Here is a 17,226-nt window from a genome sequence, read left to right as displayed (position 1 = left end):
CTTAAATTTGTGGTGTGTGCAACAGGGATGTGAGCAGTCATCTCAACTATGAACACAGAGTGTTTAATAGTGAGGAGTTCCTTAAGACCAGGGAGCCAGCTGAACAGCTTTTCTATAAGAAGGTAAACAACACTATAACGACTGACTAATTGGTTTCATATTGATTGATAGGACCATGTTGGAAACAAGTCCCCAGGATATTTGTGTGTTATCCTTTTAGACCAAGTGTTTTACTTTACGTCTGTGCCGTTTTTATGGTGTGTTGTAGGTTTTGGAAACCCACATCTTCCATTTCTTCCTGAAGGATCGTCTCAACAGGAAAATGGATGCCTTTGCTCGCATGGAGCTGCATACTAGATCAGAGACCCAGAAGTTAGTTGTAAAGTATAAACCCTAGCTTCTGCATGTCTGCTATTTGTGGCACTCAGCTCCCATTGAGAGGCTGCACTGCATGCTAACCCTAAACGAACCATATCTTGTATTTCTGTGTCTTCCAGGTTGAAAGCTATGGTTGAAAACCCTCGCAGGCCCACCATGCAGGAGATTCAGGCCAGGAGAAAGAGCTCAATGACAGAGATGAGGCTGAATAGGAGACTGGGGATGAGTCTCCCTAACCTGATAGATACACCAATACATTTTAACAGACGGATGTCACTATCCAAGATCCTCGTACCTGACCCCAGTAAGACTAATACATATACTGTAACATAGAAACTATTAAGCTACACGCACGCGCACGAGCACACACACACACACACACACACACACACACACACACACACACACACACACACACACACACACACACACACACAGACACACACACACACACACACACACACACACACACACACACACACACACACACACACACATCTTAAATGATCTTATCTTATCTTACACATGATTTCAAAACCATAAATTCTCTTCTTTTGTCTCTTTCGGCATTGCTCCCTTTGTCCTGCTCTTGTCCTCCTCTCTGTCCTCTCTCTCTCTGTAGTGTTGAGAACTACTCCTAAGCCCATAAAGGTGTTCAAACTCCCAGAGTTCCCATCCTCCATCTCCCTGAGCTATGTCCAGAGTTACTACAGTGAGTTGATCCTACAGCTGGGCAAAGCCATCTTCTGTGTCCCGCCTGACAATTATGCCCTGCTCGCCAGGTACACTACATTATGCTGCTTTTGTGGTTCCTCCTATCATCCTTTCAGAAATCCTCTTGGTTCTTTAATTGTTATTAATCTTTCCATGTGAATGTTATGTAATATTATGTGCGCATGGAGATTGCAGAGTACAGCATTAGCACCATCTTAAAACTCAACAAATCTTATACAGAAAATCATCATCATCATCATCATAACCTTTATTTCAGCTCGGAGTACACTTGAGGGGCAGGTCCTCATTTTCAATGTAGCCGATATACAGAACAGTATAATCAGCAGGAATAGACATTCACATACAACAACAACAACAACAAAATACATGGATCAGCAGACTGAAACACTCAAAGAACTAAAATACTCAAAGAACTAAAACAGATAAACCAAAAAATAAATCAAGCTGTTAAAATCTTGAACAAAAGCGAGGGTTTTTGGTTGGAAACCACTGAATTGACCCAAAGATGGAAGTGATCTGATTTTAAGGACTTCTGGACAGAGAATGCTGTCTTGCCTTGCTCTGTCTGAACAAAAGGAACCTTGAGTGTCAGGAGGTTACTCGAGCGGGTCTGGTAGGGACTAGGGTTCTAATCCAACATAGAAGTTAGAACAAATAATAATATTATATTTTAAGGGGGGAGCATTCCTCAGCTGGCTTTAAAAAATGAATAGATACCAGTGCTTAACACGCATCTCAGACAGTAGTGAATGAATTTTGTTTTACTTGCATTTAAAACAAGCCTAGGGCAGCCTTCTGAGCATTAAAAGCAAGCTGCAGCTTCCTAGTGACAAGATGGCTGCTACTTCCTGTTCATTGTAATCCTTCTTCGTTTTGTCTTTATTTCTGTTCATCTTCTGCTCCATCATAACTTTGCATATAACCCCCCTCCCTATAGATACTACTATTTGCGTGGTTTCATCAACACATTGAGTTCCCGGCGTCTGGAGGCCTTGAGTGACTTCCAGAACCTCTACAAGACAGACACAGCCATCTTTCCCTCCCAGCTGGTCACTTGGCTGGTGGACTCACTACAGAAAGAGGAGAGGCAGCAGGCTGACAGACGGCCTGAGCTGAAGAGACTCATCCTCAAGGTCGGTCCGCTGGTATCACATATTGTTAAGCTGTGGATTTGAATTGAGCTCATAATGTTTTTGTCATGAAGTATTGTCATTGTCATGAAGTGACACTGCTCTATGACTTATTAAATCAGAGTTAACCCTTAAAACATTTTTTTTAAATTACTTACTGTAGCAAACATATTGTGCTGGACATGGTCCTTTTATACTCTATAGCCCACAACCTGTTGACAATCACAAACTCAGTATCAGTGTCCTGTGTGCTCAGTCACTCCTGCAAGGGAGTTGCAAACCTTGTATCTACTACAGTGTAGTAGATACAAGGTTTGCAACTCCCTTGCCGGTAACTACACAGTATACAGTACAGTATGTTGCCATAATGAGAGTCTGTTAATTGTTTTAAGCACACAATGTGAGTGATTCATTTACAGTATAAGACAACATTTGCCATCCTCCATTTCCTTGATGGAAGAGGGATAGAATCACAGTAGGCTGACAGGAAATGGGGAGAGAGATGGGGGGTGAAATGCATTAAAGGCTGTCGGGATCGGGATCGTGGTCCTCCTTGCTGCTATTCATTTATTTGGATGATGATGATGATATTATTGGTGATGTCTTCAGATGGATCTGGTGGTGTTGACACTGACAGAGGACGGTTTTCCTGTTGTTGATGATGATGTAATAATTACAGTAGTTAGATGATAATGTTACAGTTACAGTTTTCTTGTTTAGGTGAAGAAGGAGAATGAGAAGGTGTTGGATGAGCCTGATTACCACGTTAAGAAGTTTGTGCTTCCCAGAACACATCTGCACCAGGAAGAGTTTGTGCGCTGTATCCAGGAGTCTGGAATTGTTAAGGATGTAGCGACAATACATCGCCTGTTTGATGCTCTAACTGCTGGTAAGAGGAGTGAAAGGACACCGTCCGTGTGTCCGTGTGTGTTACAGAGAGAAAAATATAAAAATATGCTTGCTGGGTTAGAGCTTAGCTTTTATTTTATTTTTGAGAACAAATGGTCAGTGGTCACACTGAAAAAATGTGGCTTTTCTTTGCATACTGTGGTATGTGTTTGAAGACACGTACATTACACATAGATAAAGTGTGCATTTATATATCCCTTTATGTCCCTCCAGTGGCCCCAAGGAGTGATCATTTCCACCACCAGTGGTTCTGAGCTGTGATTGGCATTGCAACATGCTGTGTGGTTCGCTGTATACACATAGCAGCATGAGCTGAGCTGTGAATGGACTACTTTTGTTGGGACAGAGATGTAAAGATAGAGTCTGTAGATGGCTCCAATAAGATTGCTATTTCCAATTGGCCAAATGAGGCGTAAAACTTCACTACACTGGGACATTCATAGACAGACAGACTGTCTGTATAGTGTCGCCTCGCCATTGAACACCATGTTGTTATTTGTGGAGCTTCTTCAAAAACATAACATAAACATAGTAATTGATAGATATAAGATAAAGATTGGACAGGAAGGCCACATCATTATTAGACAATGTCTTGTTTTTAGATGGATTGTTCCATTTTCATTGTGTGAACAAGTTTGCACTGATGATGAATGCTGTTTTGCCATCTATGTATTATTAATTCTCTCCACCAGCATTGCATGAAAACATCTTCAATTAGTTCAGAGGCTAGTGGCTGTCACACTATACCATAGCGAACTTAAAGAGTCTATCAGATGATCTGCTGCTGTTGTATGATTACTGTACATCAGTGGAAAAAACAGAGGTGCACAAGCACACATAAGGATGCAAAATACACAGGGTTGTGAAATGCACCCTCAACCAAGAGCACATACAGAGATACGTGAGCACACCCACTGCAGACACAAATAGCTATTTAATAGCTAGATAAATGTGTTATCTGATGGTGCTGTAATTTACTTTAATAGAATCAAAGAGAGACTCATCTTCAGACATGGCTTCGAGAAGTCCCTCCTCCAAATCATCCTCTTCCTTTGACTCCTCAGCTTCCAGTGAGGGTAAGACCACATCAGAGCCACAGTTTGGAACTTCATTATCTAATCAGGCCAAACTGCATTCAGACTAAAACACACAAATACATGTTCATGTTCCTACCAGTCAGTGACCGGGATATTAATAACACCAGAGTCTTTAAGAACTAACATGTGATTTGATGGTGATTAATGTTATGGAGCTGTTTCTAACTAGATCAGGATCAGACAAGAGAACCAGAGCTGAGTTACTTAGAACTGGCATCACTTGGTGGGGGGTAGGGTAGCGCAGTGGAATCTGGGGATGCACATGGCAGTATCTGTTAGTAATGTATGGGGTAGACACAAATAAGATTTAAAACATATCTCTCCTCCTATTTAGTTGTTGGGGTATTGGCCAAGTCCATTTGAACATAGGCCTACCTGGAATTTGCACTGGAATTTCCCCTCCTAACTAATTTATAGGAGCAGTGGGAAACTATTGAACAGCACCCAGGGAGCAGTTGGAGTCCAGTGATTTGCCCAAGGACAAGTCAATGCTAAGCCAGAAGGAGCCAGGGATCAATCCGGGAAGCTGCAGTACCTAAACGCCGGCGTTCTCAATGTTTTTGGCTGGGGACCCCCGGAAATGATTTGGCCATGTCTCGCGACCCCTGCCCCGCCCACCTCCCAATACCAATACAAATTGACCACTACAATAACCTTAACACAATCAGTGCCGGGATTCCTTCAAAATAGAAGCTCTGGGGTGCCGGAAAGACATGGCCGCTTTTACTCTGAACACCTTCATATTTTGAAGGAGCAGAAATGAAGCGCTAGTATATCCATCAGATCAAAACCACGGAGAGCGCCCTGGATTAGGAGAGACAAGGCGTTCTTTCTGCCGCGCTAACAGGCTAGTGAACGGGAAGCTTATGACCGTAGAGCGAAGCGTACGGTGGCCGACAAAAAACATTTTTTGGGGAAAATAATCTGGGGAACCCCCAAAATAATTTCGGTTGCGACCCCCATGTTGAGAACCCCTGGCCAAATGGACACACCCTCCTGGGTCACTGCCACCCTGGTGCCGTGTCATTAGTGTGACGGTGCATTATTGGTCCGACTCGCCACATTACTAACCCTGTCCCTAACTGCACGCAAAGCCATGTTGTCGGAGTGCTGGGATGACGGAATTATGGGCAGTCCCCTGCCACCCTAACATCAAATCATAATAACTCACTTTACATAAATCCCTTTCAAAATCCTGTAAGATACCTGTATTATATCTTTGCTCAGAAGAAGAAGAGGAAAACGTGAAAACGGTATCTCTCTGCTATCTAAGTGTAAAAAAGATTGACTGTGTTTTGCATGTGTGTGAAAATACCAATGAAACATTGTAGGTATGTAAGGTATTCAGGTGTTTTAGTAGGCTCATGTTCTTGTAACAGTGTCTTAATCCAAGTCATTCTTTTTCCTGAAGTATAGTGAGGATGCCATTGAAATTGTTTGCATCCGTGTGACCACTTCTGAGAAGTTATTTTTTTTTCCTCACATGCTTTTTTCCACCCGTTCCTGGTATGTGTGTTTATTTGATGGTGAGATGTGACCATGAATGACGAACAGAACAGCATGTCGCTGAGATACTACCATTATGTTGGTGTGTGATGTGCATGATGCTTTACAGAAACCTATGTTGTACAATGAGAGCGGATCGAGGTGCATGCCTCTGTCTGTTTATAATGCATTTTAGTATACAGTATATTCATATCTGCTTGCATTTGTTTGTGTGTTGGAGTTTTTGTATACCATATGACGTATATGTCTGGGAATGTTTTGCTTTTTTTGCATGATTATGTGAATGCACGCATATGTGTTGTTTGTGTGTGTGTGCGTGCATGCGCGTCTATAGTGTACTGTATTGTGTAAATGCTTCCGTTTGCTTTTGTATTCAGAATTCGTGGATGTCTCACTTCTGTGCATCTGCATACATATTTTTGAGGTGTGCTAGCACCTCCTATGTCCAGCTTTGAGGGTTTGTGTAAACACGAACATTGTCCTAGCACAAACACTGAATGCCATTGACAATGATGAATGGCCAGTTCTGGCCAGAGTGTTTGTGCAAACACAAACATTGAAGACAAAAGTGAGGACGCAAATTGTGATTGGCCGGAATGAGATGATGTATGATGATAAGAGCGCCCCTCACTTCACACAGGTGTGATTTTTATACCAACATCTGTCTCTGTGTCCCAGGCCATCAGAAGCAGGTGGAGCCCGAGCTCTTCAGAGTCTTCTACACATTCTGGAAGGAGACTGAGGCCGAGGCCCAGGACGTCAACTTGCCCTCAGAGGTCATCGAGTATCTGGACAACAGCGAATGCGTCTACAAGCTGTCATCGAGTGTCAAGACCTCCCATGGCGTTGGCAAGATCGCCATGACACAGAAACGCCTATTCCTGCTCACTGAGGGACGACCTGACTTTCTGGAAATCACCAAGTTCAGAGACATAGAGGTATCGTATATTGTGGGAAAATAAAATGCATGAACATTTACTCCATACTGCTGCTTGTCGAGCATAACAAGGCACTATGGCTCCATCTCCCTCGTTTCCAAAACCTCCCTTTACATTGTTCCAGGAGGTGAAGATCGCCTCAGCTGCCTCCTTCCTCGTTCGCGTCCCCTCACTTCGTATCCATACCAGCAGCAGGACTGAGGTGTTTGAGGCCAACCTGAAGGCAGAGACGGAACTCTGGAATCTAGTAGTGAAAGAGATGTGGGCCGGACGCAAGATGGCCGACCAACACAAGGTACACACAGGGATGTCTGAACGGGCGTCGAACGGGAAGGGACAAGGCCGGGGAAAAGAAAAAAGGAAACAACGGCGAACGGGAGGCCGATGGACCAACCGGGGTCAACAATCGCCAACAATCGCCACCCCAGCCCAGAGGAGGCCACGACCCGGTCACGGCCTCCCGCGTCTGGTTTCTCACTAGTACTGTAACATATTGTAGCTCTCTTTCTGTGTCTACTGTAGGATCCTCAGTACATGGCCCAGGCTCTGACAAATGTCCTGCTGATGGATGCTGTGGTGGGCTGTCTACAGACCCAGCGGTCCATCTACGCTGCCTCCAAACTAGCCTACTTTGATAAGGTCAAACATGAAGGTATTTGTGAATTATTTCTGTTAATTTACAGGTATATTCTGTTAACCTCTGAAATGTTATAATTCATTCTTAAAACCTGTGTGTTGTGGGGGGGTTGGGGATGACCAGTGCCCATGATGGTGCCTGAGACCACCTCAGAGACTCTGAAACACAAGATCAACCCCTCATTGTACCTGGCTGAGCCTCAGACTGTACATGTGCTGCTGTACACACCAGGTAAAACTGCATCCCCTTCTATACAACTTTAAATGCAATGTGGCATACATCATTACATATATCATGTACTGTATCATTTATATATATTATAAAGAAGTAAGGGATCCAGGCATCTGCATTGTAGCTGAAATGATGGTGAGAATGCACCATTGTGGTGCTATTATTGTGTATGAATTATATCGGTCGTTCCATTATATACCAAGTGAAATGCCACACTAAAATCTAAAAACTTTATATCATGCAGATTTTATCTGCATGATGGTCAACCATCTCTGTTAAAACTGTTGCTAGATTGATCTTTACAAAGGCATCTTGACTTCCAAAAATATAATTTCCTTCATATAATTACATATTTGTTTACTCACTAGACTGCTGGTAGCAAATGTATTGGCGTGAATGTCATTGGTGTTGTCAAATGGACACAGATGGTTTCTTTTTCCATGTTAAGTGAATTAGTGTAACCCATGACACCTCAAATGCATATTTTTGACTAACAGACTACTTGCTAGTAACAATCATTAGCTCCACATTCCTGATTAACTGATATACAGTAGTAAGTGCAGGATATGCGCCCTCCATCATGTAATTTAATTTGAGCAGAGAAATCCTTTGCAATGTAGGGTCATCAGGAGCTTGTGTGTAATAATCAGTCTGATGTCACGCTAACAGTTCTCTTTAGTCCTGCTCCTGGCCTGTGCCCCAGGGATCATTCTCTGTTCTCTTTAGTCCTGCTCCTTGCCTGTGCCCCAGGGATCATTCTCTGTTGGTGATTCATTGTGTGGGCGTCTGCATATTGTCTCTGTGTTGCAGTCACAAGATAGTGTGTCATTATGCAGTGGCTGGCTGGTGTGAACACCTTGGGCCTGATTCTTCAACGCGCTTCCGCTTATATATTGACGTGACGCTAGCGGAAAGGCATTTACGTGGATTTCCCACATTAATTTGGAATTCATGGAAATGGCCGTGAACTTGACGCTGACTTTGGTTGATCGGCAACTCCGCTAAATCCTCCGCCACCTCTTTAGGTGGCGGAGAAATTTGCGGAAGCATACACTTGCATATAGATTTATTCAGAAGGCTTTAGTCTTCATGCTGAATCAATAAATAGTCCCCAAATCTCAGATAAAATATGTAGGCATGTGTCCCCAACATATTGGTCGATCAGCACATAAAAAAACGATATATATATATATATATATATATATAAAAGCCGAGTGCACTTGTATGCCTAAATGCATTATGCATTCTAGAGGCAAGTTAGCCTATAGAGTCCCATAAGGAAACTGCCCCTGCAAGCCCCGACACCTTTTTATTTATTTATTAGGATATTTATATAGCATGCCATGCGCGATTGCGCTGCTCACTTGACAGCCTTCTCTAGGCTACTCGCAGTGCAAGCGTTGTGAGCTTGTAGATCGGCTCTCGCGCATGTTAAAAAACAAACTCACAATTATAATAAGAACATAGGCCTACACTTATCTGCATTTTGCACTGTACGAATCTAACGTTGTTTAGTGTGTGTTAGTGACTGTATTGTTTAGTGAGTCAGTTCTCTTGACTGTCGGTGTGTGTGTGTGTGTGTGTGTTTGTGTGTGTGTGTGTGTGTGTGTGTGTGTGTGTGTGTGTGTGTGTGTGTGTGTGTGTGTGTGTGTGTGTGTGTGTGTGTGTGTGTGGCGGACAGCAGCATGCTGCCGCTGAACCGAGTCCAATCTGGGTGAAATTTACATTGGAAAATTAATATAACGGCGCGGTGAGCCCGGCCAGGACAGAACACGGCCCGGCCCGACTGACATTCTGGTTCACAGACATGCCGGTCTGACAGACAGACAGCAGTCACGAGGGCTAATTAGCCCTATAAATCCACATTATGGCATCAGCGCGTGCAATTTGGCCAGTCAGTTTTAAGCCAGCTCACCGTAATTCATTATAATATGGGCAACGTTGTAGCTGTGTAGGCTGTAGGCTACTACATTGATCTCATCATGAGATCAATCAAGTTTGCCAAGTGTCCCGACTCCCGCGAATCATTTTAATATGAGGACATCATGAAATGAACCATGCACTTACATCTGACAAAGAGGATATAGGCTACCCGCTGTATATGGTTGAAATTCTAAATAGCTATGCCTACATGTCCATGCTCAGAACAAATCCATTCTCCACTATATGCATTCAGACAGCTGACAGTGAGATGATATTAATCTATTCCCCGAATGAATCAATGCAGCTCTGATTAAAAAAAAAGTATCGGATATCTCTTTACTTTTGCAGGGCGCCTTTCTTTTTTTATAACCCTGCAGTGCATTCATCCTGTCAAAATTAACTACTCTACAAGCTCATCGCGCTGTTGTATAGAATTGAAATCCTCTGTGCAGGCTATGATGACGTATTTCGAGATTTCCTGTTGCCCTTATATGGTGTAGAATGGGCGTGGATGTTCCAACTAACCAGGCGACACCAGGCGAATCGCTTGGGAAAAATGCGGAAAGGATACACTCGGCGATCCGCACAAATGAAGTGATTACACCAGCTTCCCTGAATAACACGTCCTCTCAACGTAGGATGATCGGACGGATAAATACGATATCCGTTTCCGCCACCGTTACACTCTGGCGCATTTCGTTTTTGAAGAATCAGGCCCCTTGTGTTTAGCATTCGTCTCATAGTGTTTCTCAACCTGTGGGTCTGGTCCCCACATGATTTTGAAGGGGTCCCCAGATTACTGACAATTGATGGTGGTTGTGTGTAAGTGAATGTTGCTAGTTGGAATCCTGGTCTTACTAACTGCTACCTCTGCGATAGATACATAGCAGTTGGATACATAGACTCCAACTCAAATAGAGTTTCCCAGAAAACTACATTTGTATAGTGGCGTGATGAACATTTGTACACAATCATCATCAGTCTCTAAATAATTATGAGATTTCACTCATGTTTGCTATTTGCTTCCCTCTCGGCTTTGGCTGTATGTTGTCAGTGAACATTTAGAACATTTTTTTAACATTTTGTTCTCAGTTAGCTCGACTGTTTAAAATGATGGTTTATTCCTTTCCTTTACATACTGTATGTTTATACCGTGTGTGTGTGTGTGTGTGTGTGTGTGTGTGTGTGTGTGTGTACTCCATATGAATTATTGTATGTGAGCATGTGCATAGTATGTGAGTGTATACTGCTGGTTTACTCTGTCATTGCTTATACTGTATGATAATGTGAGTGTGTTTATACTGTGCACAAGTGTTTGCATACTGTGTGTGTGTGTGTGTGTGTGTGTGTGTGTGTGTGTGTGTGTGTGTGTGTGTGTGTGTGGTGTGTGTGTGTGTGTGTGTGTGTGTGTGTGTGTGTGTGTGTGTGTGTGTGTGTGTGTGTACTATACTGTTATGTGTGTTTGTCTAGACTAGCACACAGAATGCACTAATGCAGCGCACAGAATGCAGATTGTATGTGATTGTGTTTGCAACTTTGCATACTGTATGCATTTAGATAGTCCAGCAGCATATGTTCTCAACCTTTTCAGGCCACGACCCCCCAAAATAATCATATTTGAACTGGGGACCTCACAAAATAATCATATTTGAACTGGGGACCTCAAAAATAATCATATTAAATGGTCCTACGGGTAACCCACAGATGGAGAACCACTGTCATACAGCACCAGCTGCTCCAGTGAAACCTTGTTGTGTTGTGTTGTGTACAGAGTACAGACAAGCAGGATAATAACTGTCTTGTGAGAGACTCACTGTTAAATTATTAATTAACAGTCAGTCAGTCTCTCACAAGACAGTTATTATGCTACTTGACTGTACAGTGTACACAACGCAACCATGTTGCGTTGTGTGATACCAACCATAGCCACGGGAAGATGTTTTTGAGTAGGGGGTCACGGTGCAAATTTCATGACATTCCTAAAATACGGATCCTAGGTTGCAAGTGGTTACGTCTGTCTGTGGGTTATTATTAAACCAATGAAAGGAATTAACAAGAGCTTGTGACTAAATAATAACTGCATGGATCCATTGGAACTAGAGTCCCTACAAAGGTTTCTGCCGACAATATGTGATATGCAATATAAGTAAAAGTCACTATTAGTCATATGCCTACTTGAACAGCATAATAAATGGAAAGAACTTTACCTAGCTTGAGTGAAATGTATAGGTGACACTTCCTGGCACTGTTGAAGTTGCTGCACCAAGCAGCCTGTGAGGCTACTTGACTTTGGCAACTCTGGCAGATGCTATTACTGTAGCTCCACCTGCTGGAGATAATGAATGAGTGCACACTTTAGACACCCTCCCTCCCTCTCATCAATCTTCTCCATTTCTCTCTCTCTCGTCCTCCCTCCCCAGGGCAGTTGAGTTGCAGTGATTCAGAGGGCGATGGGAACCCTAAGCTGTGGGTGGCTCTGAGTGGAGGCAGGGTGGTGGTGTTTGATGCAGCCAGCTGGTCCATGCTGCAAGACTGCATCCAGGTCGGAGCGTCTCAACTGGTACGAACAGAACCGTGGTACTCTTAAAACTGTAGTTCTGACCTTTACACGCAACAGAAAGCGTCACCCTTGGGGGCCCCAAGAGCTCACTCATAGAGAGAGAGAGAGACAGAGAGAGAGAAGAGAGACAGGGAGGGAGGGAGGGGCAGCTCGATCAGTGAGAGAGTAAATGTAGCTGCATGCTATCATTTTGGGTGATCAGCCTAAAGGTGAAAACCTTTTAGGTGGAAACGTTTTCACCTACAAGGTGATCTTTTTAATACTAGGTGATTTCCGTTTCCTTTCTGCTGCTTTCTGTTCCTTTCTGTTCCGTGTCTCCCTTCTGTTTCATAATGTGCCTGTGAAACCAAGGGGACAGACCATCACTGGCAAGGTGATTTCGGTTAGTAAAAAACAGAGAGATGTGTTGGGGGGGTGATCGGTGACTCGCGTATCACCGCGGCTCAGTGACATCATCTTCCAGTTTTTCTAACCACCGTGATGAGAGGGTGATCACCTCTGTATGCGTCCATCTTAAGAGGAAGAGAAAGGAAGAGGGGGGTAGGAGATTTGGACTGAGACCAAGCACCCAAGCAATAACCCAGCCAATTGCAGTTGAGTATTATTTGGGAATATGCTGCCAGCTTAAATTCAATGGAAGGTTACATGGAAACTTTACATGAATGTACCATCATTCTGGGTGGACACTGCACATGCACATGTGATGGATGGCCCAGGCCGCTGGCGTAGCAGTCCGGGCACCTAGGCAGCAATGCAGCCTGACAGCGTGTCGCAGGATCCAATCACGATCCCGGCGACCTTTGCTGCGTGTCACTTCCCATCTCTCTTTCCCCATTTCCTGTCTACCGTCTTATCCATAAAATCTAAAATAAAAAAACAATTGTGATGGATGAATGATAGATACAGTAGATAGATAAATAAATTCACATGCTATCACTACAATAGTGCTTATACTACTTCTCTCTCCTGTAGAATTGCATGCTGGGACTGAACCAGGATCAGGTGTGGGTTGGCTCTCAGGACTCTGTCATCTACATCATTGACACTCGCAGCATGTCCTGTAACAAGCAGCTGACTGAGCACAGACATGAAGTGACTGGCTTCACCTTGGACAACAGAGATCAGCAGAATGGGTACGAAGCATTGGCTTTCACTGAGTTCGGTTCTGACCAATGATCTTATTTGGAATATGCTAAAACACTGAATGGCCAGCACCTTATAGCTGCCGTGTGCGCAGCTGTGTTCAGGTGGGTGTTTTCAGAGCATCTTATGATCAAACAGTTGATTGTGTTCCGGTTTGGATCAACAGAACTAATGTAATAATATACTTTAAGGGTACTTCTAGGGTAGTTACACTCAAAAACATGAGTAAGCCTGGTCTCTATACTGCCTCCCCCTGGTTAGCCGGGGCGCCTGATGGAGGGGAAAGGAACTGTATGGAATAATGTGTTCCTTCCACAAGGTTCGTCCTACCTTGTGGAAGGAAAACTCACCCGTGTCAAGCATGAGCTCAGTTCAAGGCTCTCCCCAGGTTGGCAGAATGAGAGTTAAGAGTAGTGCCCAGGATTACAGTTAAGGCAATTGGCACTGGGTGTAAAATGGGTTACAAACATGGAATGTGGAATAAAAATGTTTAGGACATTCAAAATATGAATGTTACATATATATGAATATTTTGCCAGTTATTTGGCAGCCCACTTGCAATATCCTCACCTGGTGCTGTGAAGATGCCTGTGTGTGTTTGTGTGTCTCCCTCCAGTCAGCAGCCATACTCCTGCAGCGCTCAGGGGACCATTCTGCAGTGGGACTCCTCCAGTCTCAAAGTCAAGCGGCAGTTCCAGGTCAAATGCGACCACCTCTCGTCCATACAGATCCATGAAGGCGCTCTGTGGTGCTGTATGTGAAGTTTCACCCATTCTTTTTCAGATAGTCCTGAACAAGAATGATTAGCTGAATAGAAATGGGTGCAATCTTGTGGATGTGCAGGTTGTGGTGACAGCATTGTGGAGCTGAAGAAGAATGGGACACTGCAGAGGAAGATTGACCTTCCTGATGAACTACAGAGCGAGTCCAGGTGCTTCAGTAGCTTCATCATTGTGCTGGAGGTGAGTTTGGAGCAGTGGTTGACCAGTAATTAAGTACTCGAGTGCTGTACAAAACCATATTATGAATTAAGAAAATGTATGTAATTCCTACTTTTGAATACTTGAAAACTCATGTATTTACTTGAGCATATACTTTGTCCACCACTGGTTTGAAGACACTCAGAATGCCAGTCAGTTGTGCATGTAGTCAGTCAGTGTTTCATTTAGCAAGTCAGCTTCAAGTCAACTGTTTACAGGTAGTTCTTGGAGAACTAGGGGTTATCAGGGTGTGAGTCACTAGTAAGATTTATTAGGTTAATAGTCACATATTAAGAAACCACATAGGTTACCTACCTTAGGGTAATTGGCAGCAATTATCTAGTGGCTGCTACTTACTATATAGTCTTTATCTAAATCCACAAATGTGTGTGTGTGTGTGTGTGTGTGTGTGTGTGTGTGTGTGTGTGTGTGTGTGTGTGTGTGTGTTCCAGCGAGGCCAGTTGTGGACAGGCTGTGCAGACTCAGGAGAGCTGTGCTTGTGGGATACTAAAGACAGCAGCCTTCCTTTTGAGAGGATCTCCCTGTCAGGCAGCACTGGTGTCACCTGTATGATCCGAGTTAAGGACCAGGTACTGCAACACAATATTAACAACATACAGTACCAGTAATAATGTCAAACTCTACATTTGTGCACAAATGCTATCGATGGGTGGACCGCTAATACTTTCAAGATTTTCAAGTGGGCTCTGATCCAGAAAGGTTTGAGAACCACTTATTTAACCGATGTTGGTTACTGTGGTGTGTGCTGTGCCGAACGTTACAAAGTCAGTTTCAGCCGACTCAGCGCCGTTCGAGTTAGGGACAGAACTATAAATCATCGCCCCCCTTATCTCGGTACCTCCGAGACGTCAACAGCGCCTCGCGCGATACAAACTAACACACCCAAATGCTCCCTACCCCCGTTTCAGCCAATCAGAAGCCATGGCTCGCCCCCATGAACACTATTATGTGTAAAGGCCAACTATTCATGTCTGCATGTCCTTCCTTCCTTCTAATCTTTCCTTTCTCCCCCTCTTCTCATCTCCTGTACCTTTCTCTCGTTCCAATACGTTTTCTGTCGTCAGATTTGGGTGGGCTGTCGCGCTACCAGTGGTGAAGATGGCCAGTGTGACAGCCAGCTGAGGAGCCAGGTGTTGGTGGTGGACCCAGAGAGCCACGCTGTGCAGAAGGAGCTCCAGGCTCACAGCGACAGCATCCAAACACTCTGCTGTGCAGAGGACCGTTACGTTCTCAGCGGCTCTGCATGCCGAGACGGCAAGATCGCCATCTGGAAGGTCGAGTAGAGGGAGGGAGGAGAAGAATACATGGCGCGTACAAGAGAGCAAAGAATCGGAAGGAAGAAATGTTGCGTTTGACCTCCTGGCTGTTGATGAGTATTGCAAATGTTAAAGGGAGAGGAAGGGCAGGTGATCGGCACATACAACTACTGTACATTATGAGCTCTGCACTTTTGAATCCCATCACTACTAAATATGTCTAGGACAAGCTTCCATGAGAATTGATTTTCACAATTAACAAAATACGGATTCCTGCTGCTGATATTCTGCTGATATGAACCTGTTCATTCTGGGCTTATTTCTATTAGAACGAGAGAGAGAGAGAGAGAGAGAGAGAGAGAGAGAGAGAATATTCCTGCAAGAGGAATATTATTTGCATAGTTGAAGTATTATTTCCATAGTGCAAAGTACACTTTCCTCACTTAAGACATATAATTCATATCCGAACATAAAGTATGATACATTCATACATTCACACATGGCTGCAAAAGTACAGATTAATCAAAGCCTAAAACTCTCCTTGCTTTACAGGTGTCCAGGAAGCCATATTTCTTTGTGTGATTGTTATTGTGTTTTTATCTCCTCACTGAAATTGAATTTAAACAGATACAAAATTAAAGACATGTATTTAGAATACCTTACACTATGGTGCCATCTGCTGTATACTGGACACATTACCATTCAGCACGGAACTGATTGGGTTTGTGAAAATAAAGATGTGAAATTAAAGACAAAATAAGACAATAATTGGATGAATAAAATAATCACACAAACATGCATATTCAGTAAAAATGGAAACGAGTGGATGAGGGAGCAACAGCATAAAATATAATACAATTTAAATCACAACAGGAATGACATGTTGTGCCTGTTTATGTCTCAGGTAAGACAGCTACACTACAGTGAGTAAATAGTGCATACAAAGGTTAATAATAAAAGGGATAACTGAATAATCCCACAACAATTAAATGAGTAATATTGTTGCACCTACACAGAATAAATTAACATGTTTGCTGTACACAGCAGGCCAGGCCCGGCCCTGTCCAGATGGACAGGGCCGGGCCTGAATAACGATTCATTACTTAAACGTGAATATCTCTGTATTATAAAAAAAAATCTAACCCCCAAAAAGTAATTAAAACTGCTACCATTAACCTACGTAATGGTAAGGCCTTCCCTCAACCAGTTGTGTATTGCGAAACAGAATTAGTCTCTTGCAACCTGAAATGCCAAACCTGTTGTTCTTTGTGCACCCTTGCTCTATTATCTATCTAACTGTGGGCCTGGCCCAAGTAGGCATATAACAAGACAAACAGAAAAATGTAATACTGTACTGTACTAGTGTGTAAGTAACTTCTGCCCAAAGTGTCTTAGCTGCTGGGTGATGCCACAGCACTAAAGTATCCACTTCTCCAAAACCATTCCTATCCTCTTGAGGGGGATATTATATTTGCTATGTAGAATTTCCAATCGTTTGACTCTGAAACTCTCCATAGCCTATACCATTCTACAAAGGTGATTATTTATATAAAATGTCTATATTTTAATATTCCAAGTTCTCTGCACTTTCTCATTAGAATGAACACTCTAACAAAGCAAAGTAAGCAGTTTCTGGTCTCACTTATTGGACCCATTTCATAATTTACAGACAATATGGCCCTGGGCATGCTATTTAAGAAAGACTTGATCTTTATATAAATATGACCTTTCAAACCCAATTAAGCACAAAGAAGCATGAAATGTCGTTCCATGGCCTTGTCC

The 17,226-nt window shown here is 43.2% G+C and overlaps 1 protein-coding gene across 1 annotated transcript in view; it reads left to right on the top strand.

Moving 5' to 3' along the window:
- LOC310856449 (DENN domain-containing protein 3-like) overlaps positions 1–16,523 on the top strand; it is a 28,337-nt gene extending 11,814 nt beyond the window's left edge. The window contains exons 14-30 of the mRNA XM_083761896.1: positions 26–122; positions 269–372; positions 498–682; positions 1,001–1,160; positions 2,051–2,246; positions 2,964–3,132; positions 4,139–4,228; positions 6,434–6,693; positions 6,818–6,988; positions 7,216–7,345; positions 7,454–7,561; positions 11,905–12,044; positions 13,017–13,177; positions 13,804–13,940; positions 14,031–14,149; positions 14,620–14,757; positions 15,253–16,523. Coding sequence (XP_083618022.1) covers positions 26–122; positions 269–372; positions 498–682; positions 1,001–1,160; positions 2,051–2,246; positions 2,964–3,132; positions 4,139–4,228; positions 6,434–6,693; positions 6,818–6,988; positions 7,216–7,345; positions 7,454–7,561; positions 11,905–12,044; positions 13,017–13,177; positions 13,804–13,940; positions 14,031–14,149; positions 14,620–14,757; positions 15,253–15,471 — 2,584 coding nt within the window. The 3' untranslated portion in view covers positions 15,472–16,523. The remainder of the gene's footprint in view (positions 1–25; positions 123–268; positions 373–497; positions 683–1,000; positions 1,161–2,050; positions 2,247–2,963; positions 3,133–4,138; positions 4,229–6,433; positions 6,694–6,817; positions 6,989–7,215; positions 7,346–7,453; positions 7,562–11,904; positions 12,045–13,016; positions 13,178–13,803; positions 13,941–14,030; positions 14,150–14,619; positions 14,758–15,252) is intronic.
- Positions 16,524–17,226: the final 703 nt, after the last annotated feature.

Source organism: Protomyctophum parallelum (assembly GCF_964188405.1).
Source record: "Protomyctophum parallelum genome assembly, chromosome: 3".
Lineage (NCBI taxonomy): Eukaryota > Metazoa > Chordata > Actinopteri > Myctophiformes > Myctophidae > Protomyctophum > Protomyctophum parallelum.
The sequence above is the reverse complement of the archived record's forward strand: the minus strand, read 5'-3'. Positions and strand labels throughout refer to the sequence as shown.